Raw genomic sequence first — 18,419 nt, 5'->3', positions numbered from 1 at the left:
TAATAATTATATATTATTATTTATTATAATAATTTAAGACTTAATACTACAAAAATTTACTAACCGAACACACTCTAATGCAAAATTATCCGATTTCTTAAATTATATGTTTGCATGTTGGTTCAATATTTTGTAGATCTGATTATTATTCCTAAAAAAATAATCCTAAAATAATTAAAGCCTATGTAAATATATATATATATATATATATATATATATATATATATATATATATATACACCAGTGGCTATTCTAGACAATTTTCGACAGTGCTAATTGTATTTGGGTACTACCCAAATTCAGAAATTAAGGACCTTTATATATATATATATATATATATATATATATATATATATATATATATATATATATATATATATATATATATATATATATATATATATATACTTTGCTTTTAATATATATATATATATATATATATATATATATATATATATATATATATATATATATATATATATATATTAGGGTGCATTGAAAAACAGAGTTTTTTTAAAATTGCCTTGTAATAGCTCTAAATATATGCTATATAATAAAATATCACTGAATTATCAAAAAATTTCGAAATTAAAATATTTTTAGAGTTGCCTCTAGTCCCTTGAACATTTTAGGGCCCCTAATATTCTGGGAAAAAAAATTCTTCAAAAGTAGATCAACCTGGTACTCAAAAGAAGCAAAATTTTATAAAATGTTTGAAAATAATAATTGTTTTATAAAAAAACTTTAAAAAAAAAAATATTATCGAAAAACCTGTAAAAATGCACTTTTTTTATTTTTAGTTGAAAAACCAAAGTTATTATGCAATGAATAATTGTTTTATATAAAAATTATTATTTTTATATAAAACAAATATTATTTTCAAACATTTTATAAAATTTTGCTTCTTTTGAGTACCAGGTTGATCTACTTTTGAAGAATTTTTTTTTCCCAGAATATTAGGGGCCCTAAAATGTTCAAGGGACTAGAGGCAACTCTAAAAATATTTTAATTTCGAAATTTATTGTTAATTCAGTGATATTTTATTATATAACATATATTTAGAGCTATTACCAGGCAATTTAATAAAAATTCTGTTTTTCAATGCACCCTAATATATATATATATATATATATATATATATATATATATATATATATATATATATATATATATATATATATATATATATATATATATACATATATAAATATATTAGGCAGACATTTTCAATATATATATTTAGGGCCCAGCAAATCGATTCTATTTGCAAATCAAGTGTCACTTTGATTCCAGATTCGATTTGAAAAAAATTATTTAAGTTTATTGAATCATTATTTTATGAGTGTTGATGTTTTTATTCAGATATCTAAAAGATGCTATCAAAATGTTTTATTTATCTCAGCCAGAGTAAAGTTATTGTAATCGAAAGTAATTGTAATACTGCTTCTAAACAACTTTTTTTTGAATAAAAAAGTAATTTTAGGGGTTGCACAAGACCCTTAAACATCAGACAGGTCTCTAATATTATGAAAAAAAGTTTTTCAAAAGTATATTATGTTGGGTCTCAAATGAAGCAAAATTATATAAAAATTTCAAAAATAATTTATGCATTAATCTATTTCTTGGATTTTAGTAAATAGAAGATTTTAATTATAATTTGATTTTGATGTGTTTTTTTATAAAATAATAATTTTAAAATTTTTATTAAAACTTATATCTTTTAAATGGTTAGTTACTTCATATTAAAATGCTAATTAAAAAAACCTTTAATCAGAAAAATATGAATTTATTTTTATACTGAATCAGACTCCATAGTAATATCAAATGCAAGCGATTTACCAAAATCGGAAAAAGTAACTGCAACTTGTTTTGGACACTTAGCTAATTTTCTTTTTTCTTTTTTTATAGCATTCCAAACTATTGGCTCTAACTGAATGTTTATATTTGTATTAAGTTTTTTATTAACTCTTTAGGTCTTTGATGTATTCTCTTTCCTCAAGTGTGAATTTATTCAATTTATTCAAACCTGAATAAATTGAAACAAAGTATTACAAATTTATAATCAAAAAGAAACCTCCAGACACACTCTTATATAACTACTAAGAAGTAGGTTTAAAGAAACCATGTAATACATAGTATGTAAAGAAACTTAAGAAAAAGTTAAGTGATCAACCATCCTTGCTCTCTGGGGTAAACACATGCAAAATGTTTTTTACTGCAGATTAGTTTTTTGCGTTTCAGTCTATCATCACAGCAGGTAACTTCATTTAAGTTACATCTGCAGGCAGATATATCATAAAGGTTTTTCAATACACTGTATGCTGCAACTTAAGGTCATTTTTTGCACATTTTTTCATTAATAAGTTTTATTGTGTTAAATGTTATCCAGGGCAATTTTTGGATTACATTTAACAAAGTTTAATGTAAATCCAAAAGTTCTTCTTGAGTTTTATCAACTATGTCAGATTTATTTTTAAATTCGGATTGCATGAAATAAAAGTATCTATTAACGTTCCCATATTTTGGTAAAACATTAGGAGGAAAATCATTTTTTGAACCTCAAATTGAAATTTAGTAGTTTTTCAAGTTTTTGGAGCCATTTACAATAAGTTTTAACCACAGCTATTTTTATTTTTGTTTAACCGGTTGCTTATTTACAATGTTTTTTAAACAAGTTCCTGTTTTTGCAAAAATTTCTATTTCATTTTGAATTGCAAATGTAAAAAATGAAAAAATTTGTATATGAAAAAATTGATTGAAGTTTGTTAAAAAATTTTAATTAGTTCTTTAATAGTCTAAAAAACTCTATTGTTCAAATTTTCAAATGGCTCTAGCTATATGATGAGTCAGGTAAGTCGAGTTCAAAAATCAACCTCCCTTATTCCACACCAATTTTATAAAATCATCTTTAATTTATGGAGTTAGCCTAACATCCAAATAAGGATGTTAGGCTAACTCCAATCTGGATTAACAGATTTGTTTAGATTCACTTGCATATTGTAAGTAATAATGGTGTTCCACATGTTTTTATATGCGGTTATAAAATTTTTGGCAATTATGATTTAATCTATTTCCTATATCATTTGGATCTGTGATCTGTACATTTGTTTATATTTTCTAAAAAATTTATACACGTTTTTCCACTGTTCAACTGCTTACAGAAGTTTTGTATTATATTTAGTGTCAAGAGCTAACTTTGATTCATACTAGTAAACCCTTTTTTTCAAGTAATTTTGTGTAGGGACTAATCTGCTTGTTTTCTTGCAACTGTTTAGAGATGCTTTTGCAATATGGATGAAATCTTGTTGTGATTGCTTGGTGTGATTGCATTGGCTTGTGGTACAGTATTTGTTTGTAAACAAATATTTAATTAAAAGATATGTCATGCTTTAAGTCATTTTTTATCTAGCAAACACAAATACTTCTATGAATAATTTGTTGTGTATTTATAACATATTTCTTCTTTAAAAACTTGGTATTAAAAAGACTGTTATGTGTTTTTCACTAATTACCTAAATATAAAAGTAGTTTCTGGGATATTTGGTTAAATAATGATAGTTACAATTTCTCGACTTGTTTCTCCGCACAGCGGCCTTGTTTGTCGAGGTTTGTGTTTTAGAGTTATAGAGTTGAGAGAGGGTTGTAACCACAAAAGTAGCCTCCTAGACTGTAGTGGCTCTCTCGGGCTTGGGGAGGTGAATAATTAAAAAATATATATATGTTGTGCATGTTTTTTTTTTTTAAAACATATGAACTTTTATGACAATGATATTTAATTTTAAAGTTTAATACATAATCTGTTTATGTTTATATTTATTTGTAAACAAAAATTAATAATGTTATATTTATTTTATTGCAGGCATATCTTCTACCACTCAATACAACAGGAACAATCAAGTTGAAACTTGGTGCAATATGGAGGTTGAAAAGATTTTGAAAACTTTAATTGTCATAAATTTAATTGTCATAAATGTTTTAAAAAGTTCACTATTTAGACATGAAAATGCTAATGTCATTTTTTATGTTATTTTTACTTTAAATTTTAAACATAAGTATTATCATAAAAAATCACTTTTGCAAATGTTCAACATATCATTATTGTTATGGCTTTCAGTATGTTTTTTTAATTTGATTATATTTTTGATTTTAACAAATCTTAATGTTTTTCTAATATCACACTTCAAACTCTTTACCACACTTCAAACCCATAACCACACTTCAAACCCTTCACAGACTACTCCTTTTAGTATTGTAGTCTTTAGTCATTTTTAGATGTTTATTATTCATGATTATAGCAAACTAACAAAGCCAATAAATTCTAAAAAATTTCATTTGCCTTTAAAAAATCATATATATATATATATATATATATATATATATATAAATATATATATATATATATATATACACATATATATCAGCCCTAAGTATTATTTTTGGCATGCGGCAATGCCAACCTAGAAGTTTTCTATGTTAAAAGTTTTATTTTATGGTAAAAGTTTTGTATTAAATTTTTTTTGCTGACCTGAAGCCCACCTCTAAAAGATTAGGGGCTGTGTATATATATATATATATATATATATATATATATATATATATCTGTGTGTATATATATATCTGTGTTTATATATATATATATATATATATATATATTTATCTGTGTGTATATATATATATATATATATATCTGTGTGTATATATATATATATATATATATATATATATATATATATATATATATATATATATATATATATATATATATATATATCTGTGTGTATATATATATCTGTGTGTATATATATATATATATATATATATATATATCTGTGTGTATATATATATATATATATATATATATATATATATATATATATATATATATATATATATATATGTACAGATATAGATTTTTAGGGGAGTCTTTTATTTGCACATAAAACTTTATAAAAATCAATAATACATAATAGGTGTTATAAATTATATGTCGAAACTAACTAAAAAAACAACAACCAGAAATTAGATTTTCTAAACTTCTGGGTATATAAAATATGACAAAAAGTCTTGTTTTCTTTGACTTGATACCAGTTGATTTACGAAAGATGAAGAATCTCAACATAGATGAAATTGTTCATTCAGTATGTGCTTTGGTTAACTTATGTCCATCTTTAGCAGCATTTAATTAGCATTTATTGAACAATAGTTTAAAAATAATATTCCATTAAACTATACAGATGTTTAAAATATTAATTAAACAAAATATTATTTTGTCTAAATCATTTTTTTTTAAAGTATATTAAATAACTTTCTCTCTCACACACTCTCAAGAAGTTAAATTTGTGCTTGGTAATATCCTTGGCCATTTATTAAGTCTTAAATATCATCGTCTGGAATGTACAGCATAAGTTTAAAGATGTCAGCAATCTTTTTTTCTTTTTTTTTTTTAAAACATCTTTGCTTCCAACAAGGCTGCAAGCAACCACTAATTAGAGTTGGAAGTTACTGGAAGAAAAAAGATGAAGTTTGTAGAGCAAGATAACGATTGACAGATGACTTAAAGGATTGCAAATTATATGAATCAGTAAAGCAAGATGAAGGAAGTGAATTCCAAAGCACTGATGTTTGAGGAAAAAACTAGACAAATAAGAGTTTTTGGAGCACTTAGAAACAGTCATAGAAAAAGGATGAGACTTAATTGAATAACGAGTAACAAGAGAATGAATTTTAGTAAATGGAACAAGAAACACTAGCTCTTTAGAGTAGTGCCCATTATAGTATTTGTAGAAAAGAGAAAGAGAAGCAACATTACGACGATGTGATAATGGTTGGAGGTTGGCTGCATGAGCAGGTCCAACTATGTTTACAATGCGTTTTTGCACCTTGTCTAAAAGAGAAAGGGCATCATTAGATAGGGCATTATTTAGATCCACCCCAGATAAGGCAACAGTATTCCATACAAGGCCGGATTTGAGATTTATAGAGATGGAGAATAGAATCCGGAGTAAGAAAGTGTCAAGCTTGATAAAGAGATGCAACCTTAGCAGATGCTAATTTTGCAATCAATTTGATATATGATTTCCAAGAAAGATTGGAAGTAAGAGTTAATCCTAGAAGATGAAGGGTAGATGACTCATCGAGTACATTACCGTTCATAAATAGATCTAAATTATTTCAATAAGAATTGGCTGAAAAAAAACTGAGCTTTATCTGAATTAAAGTTCACCGGTCATTGTGAGCCCCATGCTATAGCAGAAGTGAGATCCTCTTCAAGCTCAAATGCCCCCTCCAAGCAATCAGAGAGTGTTGGCTTCTTATCATGACAAGAATAAATGGTAGTATCATCAGCGAACAATGTCACCTTAGATGTGAGAATATCTGGAAGAAAGTTGATGTTAATTTAAAAAATTATAGGGCCAATGATAAAACTTTAAAGAACCCTTGAAGTTACAGAATAAGAAGAAGAGTGCTGTCCATCGAGGACAACTTTTATACTACAATTGGAAAGGAAGGATTCAATAATCTTAAAGATGTTACCCGATACACTGTAAGAAGACCAGCATGCTAAACTTTATCAAAAGCTTTAGAAATGTCAAGAGCGATGGCCTTAATCTCTCCACCTTTATCTAATGCACAATAAAACCTATCGGTTATTACTGTTAGCAAATCAGTTGTAGAACAAGAAGATCAAAATCCATATTTATAATCAGAAAGTAAGTTATTAGATTCAAGATGAGAGATTAAGTGTTTGTTAAGATGAGAGATTAAGTGTTTGTTAATTAAAGATTCAAAAACCTTGCTTATGATAGGAAGAAGACTAATGGGACGGTAGTAAGACAAATCAGATTGTTCTCCAGACTTTTTGAAAATAGGAATAACAGATACCGCTTTCCTGCAGGCTGGAAAACAAGGCTCTTATAAGCACTTGTTGAATAGTTTTGAAAGTATAAATGATAGCTCCGGAGAACACTTCTGCAAGACTATAACAGGTATGTTGTCCAGGTCACAAGCTGTAGAAGAGTCATGGCAGGAAATCACTTTAGATACAGAAGCTGGAGTGATATGAATGTTAAGCAATGGATCAACCTGTTTGACGGCTATATCAGGTAGAACACAACTAGTGGATTCAAGAGATGATACTGATGAAAAGTTCTTAGAAAACAATTCAGCTTTGTCTTTAGGTGAGGTGACAAAGTCTGAACCATACAAGAGGGGTGGAATTACAGATTTGCCCTTATTTTTAATATTAAACATTCTCCAGAAGTCACGAGAGCTTAATTTTTGTGATCAAATACGAGATTTCATGACCTAAGAATAGCGGGCTTTGGGATTAGACAAAACATTTTTACAATGGTTTCTAGCAGTAATAAGCAGACTTTTCTGGAGAATTGTTTTGTTGATAAATATGAAAGTAACGATTTCGATTGGAAATTGCAGCATAATGTGAGGAAAATCATGGGGAAGAGTGAGGTGTGACCTTGAATTGTTGAGAGGGAATAAAAGATTCCATGCCAGCCTGAATCCATTAAGTTATGTTAAGTTATGTTATTATATTAAGTTATACAACAGGAAGATAAAAAATTTCTACCCAAGGTCCATCACGAAGAAAATCACAGAAAGAGTCAGCTTTAAAGTAGTTGTAAGAGGTACAATGATAGGGGGATTTAAATGATGAAGAAGAATGAGATAGTAGTTTTAGAGAGGTCAAACTGTGATCAGAAGCATCTAAGGGTGAATGTGGAGAAACTGAGCACTGACTAGGATCAGAAACAAAACATAAGTCGAGTAGAGAAGGTAAATGATTCGGGTTGTCTGGAAAGCAAGTTGGAAAGTTGACTATTTGAGTTAGGGATTGAGAAAGGCAAAAGTTGTGGGCTTTAATGCCTGGAGAGTCACTGACACTAGAACCAACCTATTCAGTGTGATTAAGTCGCCAACAACAACAATATTGGCTGTTGGATAAAGAGAGAGGGCTTGGTCAATATAATGAAAATAACATCAAAAAGAGTGCAGTCTTGAGATGAGAGAGAGCGATATATAACAAAAAGAGAAAGGCTATAGAGTGAAGTGGTGATAAACGAAAGCACATAAAAGAATAGTCTGGGGATTCAACCCTAGTTTCCCGACAAATTGGTGAATTCTTACGAATGTAAATGCCCAGGCCAAGCATGTGACTTTTGGAGTCTTTATGAATTAAAGGAAGATAACCATCAAGACTAAGATCACAAGATAAGGCAGCTGAACTCAAATTAGTCTCACAAAGAGCAAGTAGGTCTGGTGAACTTTGCAAGAGATAAGACTTAACAGAAGAAAAGTTACTTCAGAGACCACGAATATTAGTGAATGATAGGTTTAGAGAACTTGGTGATGACGATGGTTTTTTTTGTTTTATAGTTTTTGGTACTTTATTTATTTTTAAATTTGTTAAAGAACTTGACTCAAAGCATAGATAGTACTCAGTACACTGTTCAATAGCCTAAGCAATTGCCTCATTACTATTAATAAACCTTAAGCCTTAACAAAGAGCTCCAAATGTGGTCTTGGCAATGCATACCAAAAGTACAAACAGGGACACCATCATGGGCAACATGGCACTGTTAATACTTTGATATTTTTCAGCTGTTGATGGAATCAGCCTCTCTGAGAGCTACCACAGAGTTCAGAAAACCTGACTACTAGCCTGCCTCAGATCCAAAAGCTGAGTTTTAGAGCTGTACCCTCATTAGGAGATAATAGAATGAGTTACCTAGTCATAAAAACAGAGACACAAGCAAAACCCATGCATTGAGTCATAAAGATCCAGCATTCAACATCCTAAACTGGAAACAATGTATTAAAAATACATCTGCGCCAGCCTAATAGATGAAGAAAGGGTGCAAGGCTGGTCAACAGATAGATTTGTTTACCTTCTTAGTCTTTGCCTAGGAGGCCTTCTACAAGACTGTAGCTGGATGCATTTAATATCTGTTCAAGATGAGTATTTTTATTGAGACACCATCTCTAGCCTTTACTCAACCAATCATCCTAAGGTAGGGGGTGTTTTAAGTCATAGTTAGCATCTCCTAGCCTTTGCCTAAAAAGGCGTATCCTACAAGGCAGCAGGGTATGAAGCAGATTGTATTGGGTAGCAGGATAACCTGACCTGACAAAAATCTGCTTAGTGTTGATTGGGATCGCTCTATCCAGATAAGTTTTAATGGGTTTTTTTTGAGTTACTAGAAGATTGAGTTATCCGTGGTTCAAAATATTGGGATTTCACTTTTTCTGTTTTCTTTATCATTTTAGAAAGGACTACTTTTTTGCAATTTACTGTTTAGAAATATGTTTTTAAATGCACAATTATCAACATATGCATGAGGCCATTAAAAGTTAACATTCATTATTGGTTTAAATGATCTAATAATCTATATTCAAAGTAATAGAATGGAACTTTTGCTGCACTTTTTTCTCCTTAAAGTGATATTTAAAATTGAGCAAGGCATATTTTTGTTCAAAACAACATCCGCCCTTTTTTTGTGTGGAAAGAACAGTAATTTTTGGGTGTGTGTATAAAAATACTTATTCGAATATTAATGTTTTCTTGTTAGTTGGAGGCACAATACTAAATTAAAGTAAAGTTTAATAACCTCCCAAAATGATATTGCTTTTATACGTTCATTACGCAAAATGTTTCGTGTTCTTTTTCAATGATAAATGGCTACTAACTACTATGAGATTGTCTGTTTTTTTCTAGTTAAAGGTAAGTTTTTTCATTTTCAATCATATCTTGTTATGTTTTTTCTATAACTGTATGGAAATTTAATTTCTAATCTTTTTTTTTTTTTTTAAATGAACACTCAACAATACCATCTGGTACTTTGAAGTTATAAGATACTGTAGACTGTTGATAAGCTGACTTAAGGATTGTTCTTAGAATTAAAAAAACCTTTTGTTGTTAACTTTGCTGGTGAGTTTGGTGTTAACCATTAAGAATTATAAACAGTTACTGTTTTCACTGTTCTCATATTTTAACAGTTTTATCCAAAATAGAACTGCAGCAATATGTGTACATGCTTCAGCGAGGCCTGCCTTGCAATTAGAGTATTAAATTCTGCAACAATTCATGGATTAACTTGGGTATCATTAAGATGTTGAGAATGAAACAGCTAAAAATTTTACCAAACATATTATTAACAATTTTCTAACTTCCCATGATAATAACTCTTGCATTCCTGACCCAACCTTCTAACTTTTGATTATATGCTTCCGTGCTTTTATAGGCCTTTATATCCTCAGCTCTATAAGAACTTGGTGAATATAATAGATAATTTAATAAATCAGTGTAAGTTACAGTTAGAAAAGTTTCTTCATTGTTTTTGCATTCGCTATCTGGAATGGGGCAAGTATCTATGTGCCTTTGTATAAGATTTGCGATTATATCTGGTTTTGAAAGATTTAAAGTGCCAGGTACTGCAACAAAATGGCCGATTCCAGGTACCCAGTAAAACAGCTGAATTACCAGGTCCAAACTGGGTACCCGGCACATCACTAATGTATATATGTATATATAGCCAGCTTTAAATCGTTATTTTTCCTGGCCTCTGGTGTCCAGCAGCCGAAAAAAATGTTGAGTGGCATATGATCTACAATAAGAAAAAAATTTATGAGGTTAAATGACTTGGAGTAATTACTTTTTTATGTAGTAGAATCAAAAATAATATTATCTTTTTATAAAATAATAATATTTAGTTATTAAAGAATTCAACCTTGATAGAAGATAATTAAATGACAATTACAGTGAAGTTGCACATCACATTTCAACATTGCACATCACATTTCAACATTGCACATCACATTTCAACATTGCACATCACATTTCAACACTGCACATCACATTTCAACAGCTTTTTGCTAAGATAAGGTTATTGGATTTTTCAGTGAAGCAGTTTACTGCTCATTTCTTAAGAAAACATTGAAGTTTTCAAAAGTGTCTTACAACCAATGCAATTATGCAAAGTATTTGAAAAAAGCAAGAGTTAGTTTTGATGGAAGATGTTAGATGTTAGATGGAAGTTAGTTTTGATGGAAGATGTTAGATGTTAGATGGAAGTTAGTTTTGATGGAAGATGTTAGATGTTAGATGGAAGTTAGTTTTGATGGAAGATGTTAGATGTTAGATGGAAGTTAAAGTTTTGATGGAAGATGTTAGATGTTAGATGGAAGTTAAAGTTTTGATGGAAGATGTTAGATGTTAGATGGAAGTTAGTTTTGATGGAAGATGTTAGATGTTAGATGGAAGTTAGTTTTGATGGAAGATGTTAGATGTTAGATGGAAGTTAGTTTTGATGGAAGATGTTAGATGTTAGATGGAAGTTAAAGTTTTGATGGAAGATGTTAGATGTTAGATGGAAGTTAAAGTTTTGATGGAAGATGTTAGATGTTAGATGGAAGTTAGTTTTGATGATTTTTTTATTTTACATATTTTCGCCATATTTTCTTCTTAATTTAGCTTTGATTTCTTATTGGAGAAAATATTTCTTTATGAATAAGCATTAATATTGAATTTTGCATAATTAAAATAAAAACAATTAAAAAAGTTCCGAATTTTTTATTTAGGGCAGAAGGGGTGGAATCATTTTGGTTCTCTTATTTTTTAGTTCTATAAATTTAATAATAATAACAAGTCTATGTTATTTCATTAAGCTAAATTCTATTCAGCATAGGTCATACAAAGAAAGTTTATAGAGAAGATCAGTGTGCAGATTTTATTAAAATTATTTGATATGTAAAGAGCAATAGCCCTTGCCTCACTACTACCATCTAATTCATGATAAAACCTTTTTGTTATTACAGTTAATTAAGTCAATAAAAAAAATGCACTATTACAGTAGATGAGTTATTAAATTCAAAAAGTTTTTTCTTGTTAGAATTAAATTAAAGACTCAATGAACTTGTTAATAAATAAAACTTGTAAATAAGAAGACTGAAAAAGCAATAGTTGGAGGATGTTATTAACATTATTGTCATTAAACAGAAAAAATTAAGATTAATTTAAATAAAAATAAGATTCGTTTTAAAATTTAAAACTTAACTAACTTATAGAGTTAAGTTGGTTGAGTTTTAAATAGTTAACAAATCTAAACTCAGTAATAAGAATAGAGTTATTGAAACTCTTGTAAGACAGAAATATTGTCAGGACCACAAGTTGCAAAGTGTGAAATAATAATGAAAAAGCAATGCAGCTTAGTGCTTAAAGTAAAAATATAATAGTTCCATTTTTTTTCATTTCATTTAATCAATTATGCGATTTGTGGTTTTAATCTAGTCTTTATTGCTGTTGACTTGATCATGATCTGTTATAGGGGGTTGGTGATGAGCTCTGTTGCCAATAGGTCAATGAACTAGGGGTGTACTGGTTATTCTAAATGATGATCTAGTAAATCCAAGACTAAAGATAAGGCTGTTCTTGTGGCTGTTATTTAACATGGCTGGACATTTGTAAAGAATAGAGATAGAGGGGGAATCACTTTTTAATTGTATTATAAAATGATAACAAGCATGTTGGAAATCCATCTTTGGGACTAATCTACTTGGTCAGTATTGAGAGTTACAAATTTGTTACTTATTATCATTTTTTACATGTTCTAGAGCTGTATTTCTTGCACTATCTAATTGAAGCTTAATCTAATAATAGTATTTGTTTGTGAGAGTTTCATAACTTTAACATGTTGAATCTTTTGAATGTAAAATTAAACAATTGAAAAGATAGTTTTACTTCGGCTAGCTGATATTTGTAAGTATCTCATTTTAAAGAAATTTAAATTTTAACTAGTAAATCCCTTACACTGTTCAAAGTCCCCAATTGATATGTGTGCACTAATTACAAAATTTTGCTAAACAATCAGTGACTAGATGCTATTTTCTAAAGCAAAATTTTGTGTGCATACAATTCAAATCACCCCCACTCTTTGTATAACAAGTACATACTTAGGTATATGCATATAATGAATATAAGACATACTAAGTAATCCAGCAAGTAATCCACAAGAATCAAGTATATATTTTTATCCTTAGAATATGATGAATAGAGAAACTAGATAGCAACAGATGCAAATATTAAATAAAAACAATGACACTATTAAATATCATTCAAATAGGTAAATTGTTAAGTATATGCCCAGACGTATGACTGTTGGCACCTTTGCAAATAAGTTAGTGATAGCCATGGACACAGATTTATAAAGGAAACCAAAAGCATGTACATTTGGTGACATTTACGAGGCAGTAGCTGGGTGCACTTAACATGTGCTTAAGACCAATACTTTTATTGAGACACCATCTTTAGCCTATACTTCCCGAAACAGAGAAGTATTTTTAAGTTGTTGTTAACTTTTTAGTTGTTGCTTATTCCTAACCTTAAAAAGCAACAACTACAAGCAATGTCCTACAAGGTAGAAGGACATGTGACAGTTGGTACTAGATAATATGTTTCCAGTAGCAGGGTGATTATGATCCTTTATTTTTGTATTTAACAAAATTAATATTTGATTATTATTATTTACCCTACATTTTAATCTGGTCACTTTTTTGTGTTGAAAACTTTATTGACTCTATGTGATCTATAGTGTGATAATTGTCCCGATTTTTATGTAGAAAAGCCCAACACAAAGCATAGTATATATGATAATGGAACTCTTATTTGATATCTACATAAGTAAAAATTTTGTTGTGATATTAAAAATAATTGTTTTAAGAATAATCAAATGATCTGTTTTTTTTATTTCTATTAAGTACATGAGACATGAGATGTCAAATTCCTGATAGTATACTATTATTAAAATGCCATCTTTTGTTAGTTTTTTAAGTTGTCTATTTAAGAAGAAATTAAAACTATATTGGTATAAAATTACTTAAAGTAAATTTCACTGTTATATTTAAATACAATACAGTATTTGCAAACTATGACTTAGGTTTATTTTTATTCTCATCCCCCAAAGTGCTGTTTTAATGTTTATACTTCTCAAAACATCCACCAAAGTGCTGTTTTCATGCCATTCATTAAAATATTTTACAAAGAACTGTTTATATATCAATCCCCATCAAATCATTGCACTAAAATTTTTATGCTAAAACTTGTTGCATGTAAAAGTTTCATTTTTAATACTTCAATAAATAAATATAATTTTCAATAATTCAATCAAATAGATTTTCAGTTAAAAAACAATAAACAAATAAAAACTTAATAAACAAATTAAAATAGTTACAATTTTTAGTTTTAATTTAAAGTTTAAATCAGTGCATGATACCAACAAACAAAATCAATCTGCATGATAAGAAGAGTAAAAAAAATTTTTAAAGTAATAACATATTTTTTATGATTTTATTTTAATATTGTTAATTAATTTAGACCATACGATTCTGTGCGTTCTTCAAACATTGAGTACACAAATAATTACAGTAACATGGTACCTCTTGCACACAATTTAAGGTTTGATTTTATATACAATCAATAGTTCTGAAATCAACCAACCAAGATAATTCTGAAATAGTTGGTATTACATTTTAAGGTTGTTTACAAATAGTAAAACTGCTAACATTTAGTAAACACCTAATGACAATGATTAAAATAATAATGGTTATAATAAATTAAATAATGTTTATAATAATTATAAAAAGTACAATAATAATAAAAAAACAAAAATAATAATAATAAAAAAATAATAGTATTAATAACAATAATAACGATAATGAGTCACTTGTTTTTATAAACACAATAGCTAAATATAAGTTAGTTACAAACAGTTAACTGATTAAACATAACACTAACATAAAACATTTAAATATGAGAATAATAAAATAGGAATAGTAATAGTTAAAAATAATAATAACTTGTGATTACGATAAATATTTAAAATTAAAAGAAGTAATACTATTATCAACAACAAAAAAAACAAAACAGAATAACAAAAAATATAACAAAAATATAATAAAAATTAAAGATAAAATAAAGAAAAAGAAATAAGCTTTAAAAAAATATACATTTATAATAATGTTTAACCAAATTAAACTAAAAAAAATACACACCAATGCAAATAATTCGACATAACAATATGAACTATACAATACTCAATATACTACAATGAACAATATGCAAAAATGCAAAACAACAACAACACTACAAAACAACAAAAAAATGCAAACAGCTTACAAAATTGCATTGTAGAATAAACAATGTACAAAAATACAGGATAATTTAAACAAAATACTAAAATACATTACAGTATGAACGATGTAAGAAAATAATTTAAAAAATAAAAGTTAAAAAAATCATTCTTTTTCTTTCTTTTTTCACTGGTAGTAAAATTTGTTTTTCTTTTTTATTATTTTCAAACATTATGAAACTTTTAACTTTGTATTTTGATTATGGTAGTTTTTGTTTTTTATTATTTTCAAACATTATGAAACTTTTAACTTTGTATTTTGATTATGGTAGTTTTTGTTTTTTATTATTTTCAAACATTATGAAACTTTTAACTTTGTATTTTGATTATGGTAGTTTTTGTTTTTTATTATTTTCAAACATTATGAAACTTTTAACTTTGTATTTTGATTATGGTAGTTTTTGTTTTTTATTATTTTCAAACATTATGAAACTTTTAACTTTGTATTTTGATTATGGTAGTTTTTGTTTTTTATTATTTTCAAACATTATGAAACTTTTAACTTTGTATTTTGATTATGGTAGTTTTTGTTTTTTATTATTTTCAAACATTATGAAACTTTTAACTTTGTATTTTGTTTTTGTTTTTTCCTGATCTTGTTTTTATTTTGTTTGTTGCTGTTTTTTTATTCATCTTTTTTTTAAATAAATTTTGATTTTGCTTTTCTTCATTTTTCTTATTTTTTCCCTTTCACCGTTAAAAAACGCCTCCACCATTTCCAATGTCATTGCAAAGACTGGCTTAAAACAAATAACTTGACAAATAGGTTGTCATGACAACTTGCTAATCAAAGTATCGAATAAAGCATTTGATAGTTAAAGTTTTTTTGACTATTAACAACATTAAAATAAATTTGCAACAAGAAACATTAAAATTTTTTTTTTGTTTTTCGTTTTAACAAAGCATTTGTCAACTTTTTTTGCTTTTTATATGCAAAAATATTTATTATAGTTTGATTTTATACGAGCTAAATTAATTTGTATAAAATCAATTGTACAATTGGAATATACGTTTCGTAACAGCAGTTATGATATTTATTTATAAAAAAGTAAATATTTATAAAAAAAAGAAATATAAAAAGTATATAAAAGTAAATAAGTAACTTGTAGAAAAATATTTACTTTCCTCATTTTTTAACAATAACTAGAGAGTTAAATCAAAAACTATTAAATCAGTTAGTTCTTCAAAATAAAATAAACTTATAATATTTTCAAAATAAAATAAACTTATAATATTTTCATAAAGTTTAATAAATCATAAAGTCTATCTTATAAAGGGACTATTTACATTGAACATCAAAGTTTTTATATTTAAATACATTAAGTATTTATTTAAAAATAAAGAGAATGAGTTATATATTCTTACATGCAATATATAACAGTATTATATATTATATAATTAATGAATTCAATAAACTTGCCTTATATATTTATTGTTATATATTTAAAATATTTATATAACTATATTTGTGAATTTATTGTATTAGTTATTATGTTTAAATATAAAACATTGTTTTAATCAATTATTATTGGTCTTTTAATTTATTTATGAAAATTTAGTTTAAATTAAAAAAATTCTCCAAACATACAGTACAGTCTATTTCTTGCAACACAGTTTGTTTTTTCTTAAGTTAACTAACTTTTCAGTAGCTAATTGCAACATAGTTGTTTGTTTTTGTGTGACATGGTTGTTTAATTTACAACACGGTTGTTTGTTTTTCTTTACTTACTTTGTAATAGCTTTATTATTATACAAGGGTTCATCTGGTCATCTTTTCTCTCTCTACTCTATAATGTTTTTTATGTTTTTTAGTTATATTTTAAATAATTGTGAAACCATAACTTTTTTTATTCATATTTTAAGGTATTTGTTCTGTATTTATAAAGAAGAAGAAAAATCTAAAAATTATGACTTCAACATTGTTTTCTCTTTTTTAGTGCTTCTTCACCTACCAGTCCTCAACCACCTTTTTTGGATCCACAAAAAAATGAAGGAGGTTTTCCTTCTGTTATAAATCAATTGTCAAGTCGTATAGATAAAGAAAAAGTTATTAATGTGTGTGATGAAGATTTGAAAGCAAAAAGAAACACACCGTCATATAGTCAAAGTTTTCTGTCTTCAGATAATATAAGTAAAAACAGACAGTCAAGCAGTTTTAAGGAACTTAAAAATGAAAATGTGACAACTCCTACACGCAAAGCAAGTTTAAATGATCCAGTTAACAATATCAAAACTACACAAATTCCTATTAAATCAAACTATTCTCCCACTGCCAATAAAGTAACTAATATTCAATCAATAGATCAAGTCAAATCAAATTATAACAGCAATCAAAATAAAGACAATATTTCTCAAAATGAAACAACTTCCTCTAGGAATGATATAAATTTTATATCATTAAAAATGGATGATAGATCATCCATTAATGAAATAATAGATGTATGTCAGAGTATTGTTCAGTCACTAAAACTAAAGCCAAGTAAATTGAATTTTCTTTTTTTTATATAGTTAATACATTTTTTTTTATTTTTTATGCTGAGGATAGTTAGGGTTTTATATTCTTTCTTTTTTTCTGCCTTGTAGCTTTGCATCTATTTTAATTACTGTGATTACCATAGTTAATTAAAAATGTTTTAACTTTTCTTATTGAAAAATAGATATGATAAAAAAAACCTTTTTCAAACTTTGAATTTTACATAATGTTTGTTAATTTTTTTCTTTCCCCACTTGTTAAGCCATAAAATAACAATTTGAGTGATGCTGAAATTTTTTTCAATAAAATCAAACTGAAGATTGAAAAACTTTGTTATTTTGATTATTAATTTTTTTTTTTGCAACTCAATACTTAACTCCAAAACTTTTTTCTGCACAAAGAGTTTGAGCGCAGTACTTTAAGAGGCAAAGAGTGAATTTGAAATCCAAACTAGGGATGGGAATAACGGGATCCCGGATGCCGGGATCCCGTATTTGGAACAATTTATAGTTGCCAAAATGCCGGTATTAAAAAAGTCGAATACCGCTATTTCGGTATTCGAAATAATTTCACTATTCAAAATAATTTCACCATTCGAAAGCTCAAAAAGTTTAAAATTTTAATTGATAGAAATTGTGTAAGAAAATAATAAAAACACATGGAGGTTCAACAAGCGGTCTTTAAAAACAATTCATAAAGTCATTTTGTTAAAAAGAGATGTAGGTAGCCCCACTGCTTTAGATTCTTCA

The 18,419-nt window shown here is 27.2% G+C and overlaps 1 protein-coding gene across 2 annotated transcripts in view; it reads left to right on the top strand.

The window, feature by feature from the left end:
- LOC136071794 (rho family-interacting cell polarization regulator 2-like) overlaps positions 1 to 18,419 on the top strand; it is a 59,584-nt gene that overhangs the window by 21,105 nt on the left and 20,060 nt on the right. For both annotated transcript variants that reach the window (XM_065797093.1, XM_065797092.1), the window contains exons 7-9: positions 3,860 to 3,921; positions 14,384 to 14,464; positions 17,135 to 17,676. In XM_065797093.1, the coding sequence (XP_065653165.1) occupies positions 3,860 to 3,921; positions 14,384 to 14,464; positions 17,135 to 17,676 (685 nt within the window). The remainder of the gene's footprint in view (positions 1 to 3,859; positions 3,922 to 14,383; positions 14,465 to 17,134; positions 17,677 to 18,419) is intronic.

The sequence above is a fragment of the Hydra vulgaris genome, chromosome 05 (assembly GCF_038396675.1).
Source record: "Hydra vulgaris chromosome 05, alternate assembly HydraT2T_AEP".
Classification (NCBI taxonomy): domain Eukaryota; kingdom Metazoa; phylum Cnidaria; class Hydrozoa; order Anthoathecata; family Hydridae; genus Hydra; species Hydra vulgaris.
The sequence above is the reverse complement of the archived record's forward strand: the minus strand, read 5'-3'. Positions and strand labels throughout refer to the sequence as shown.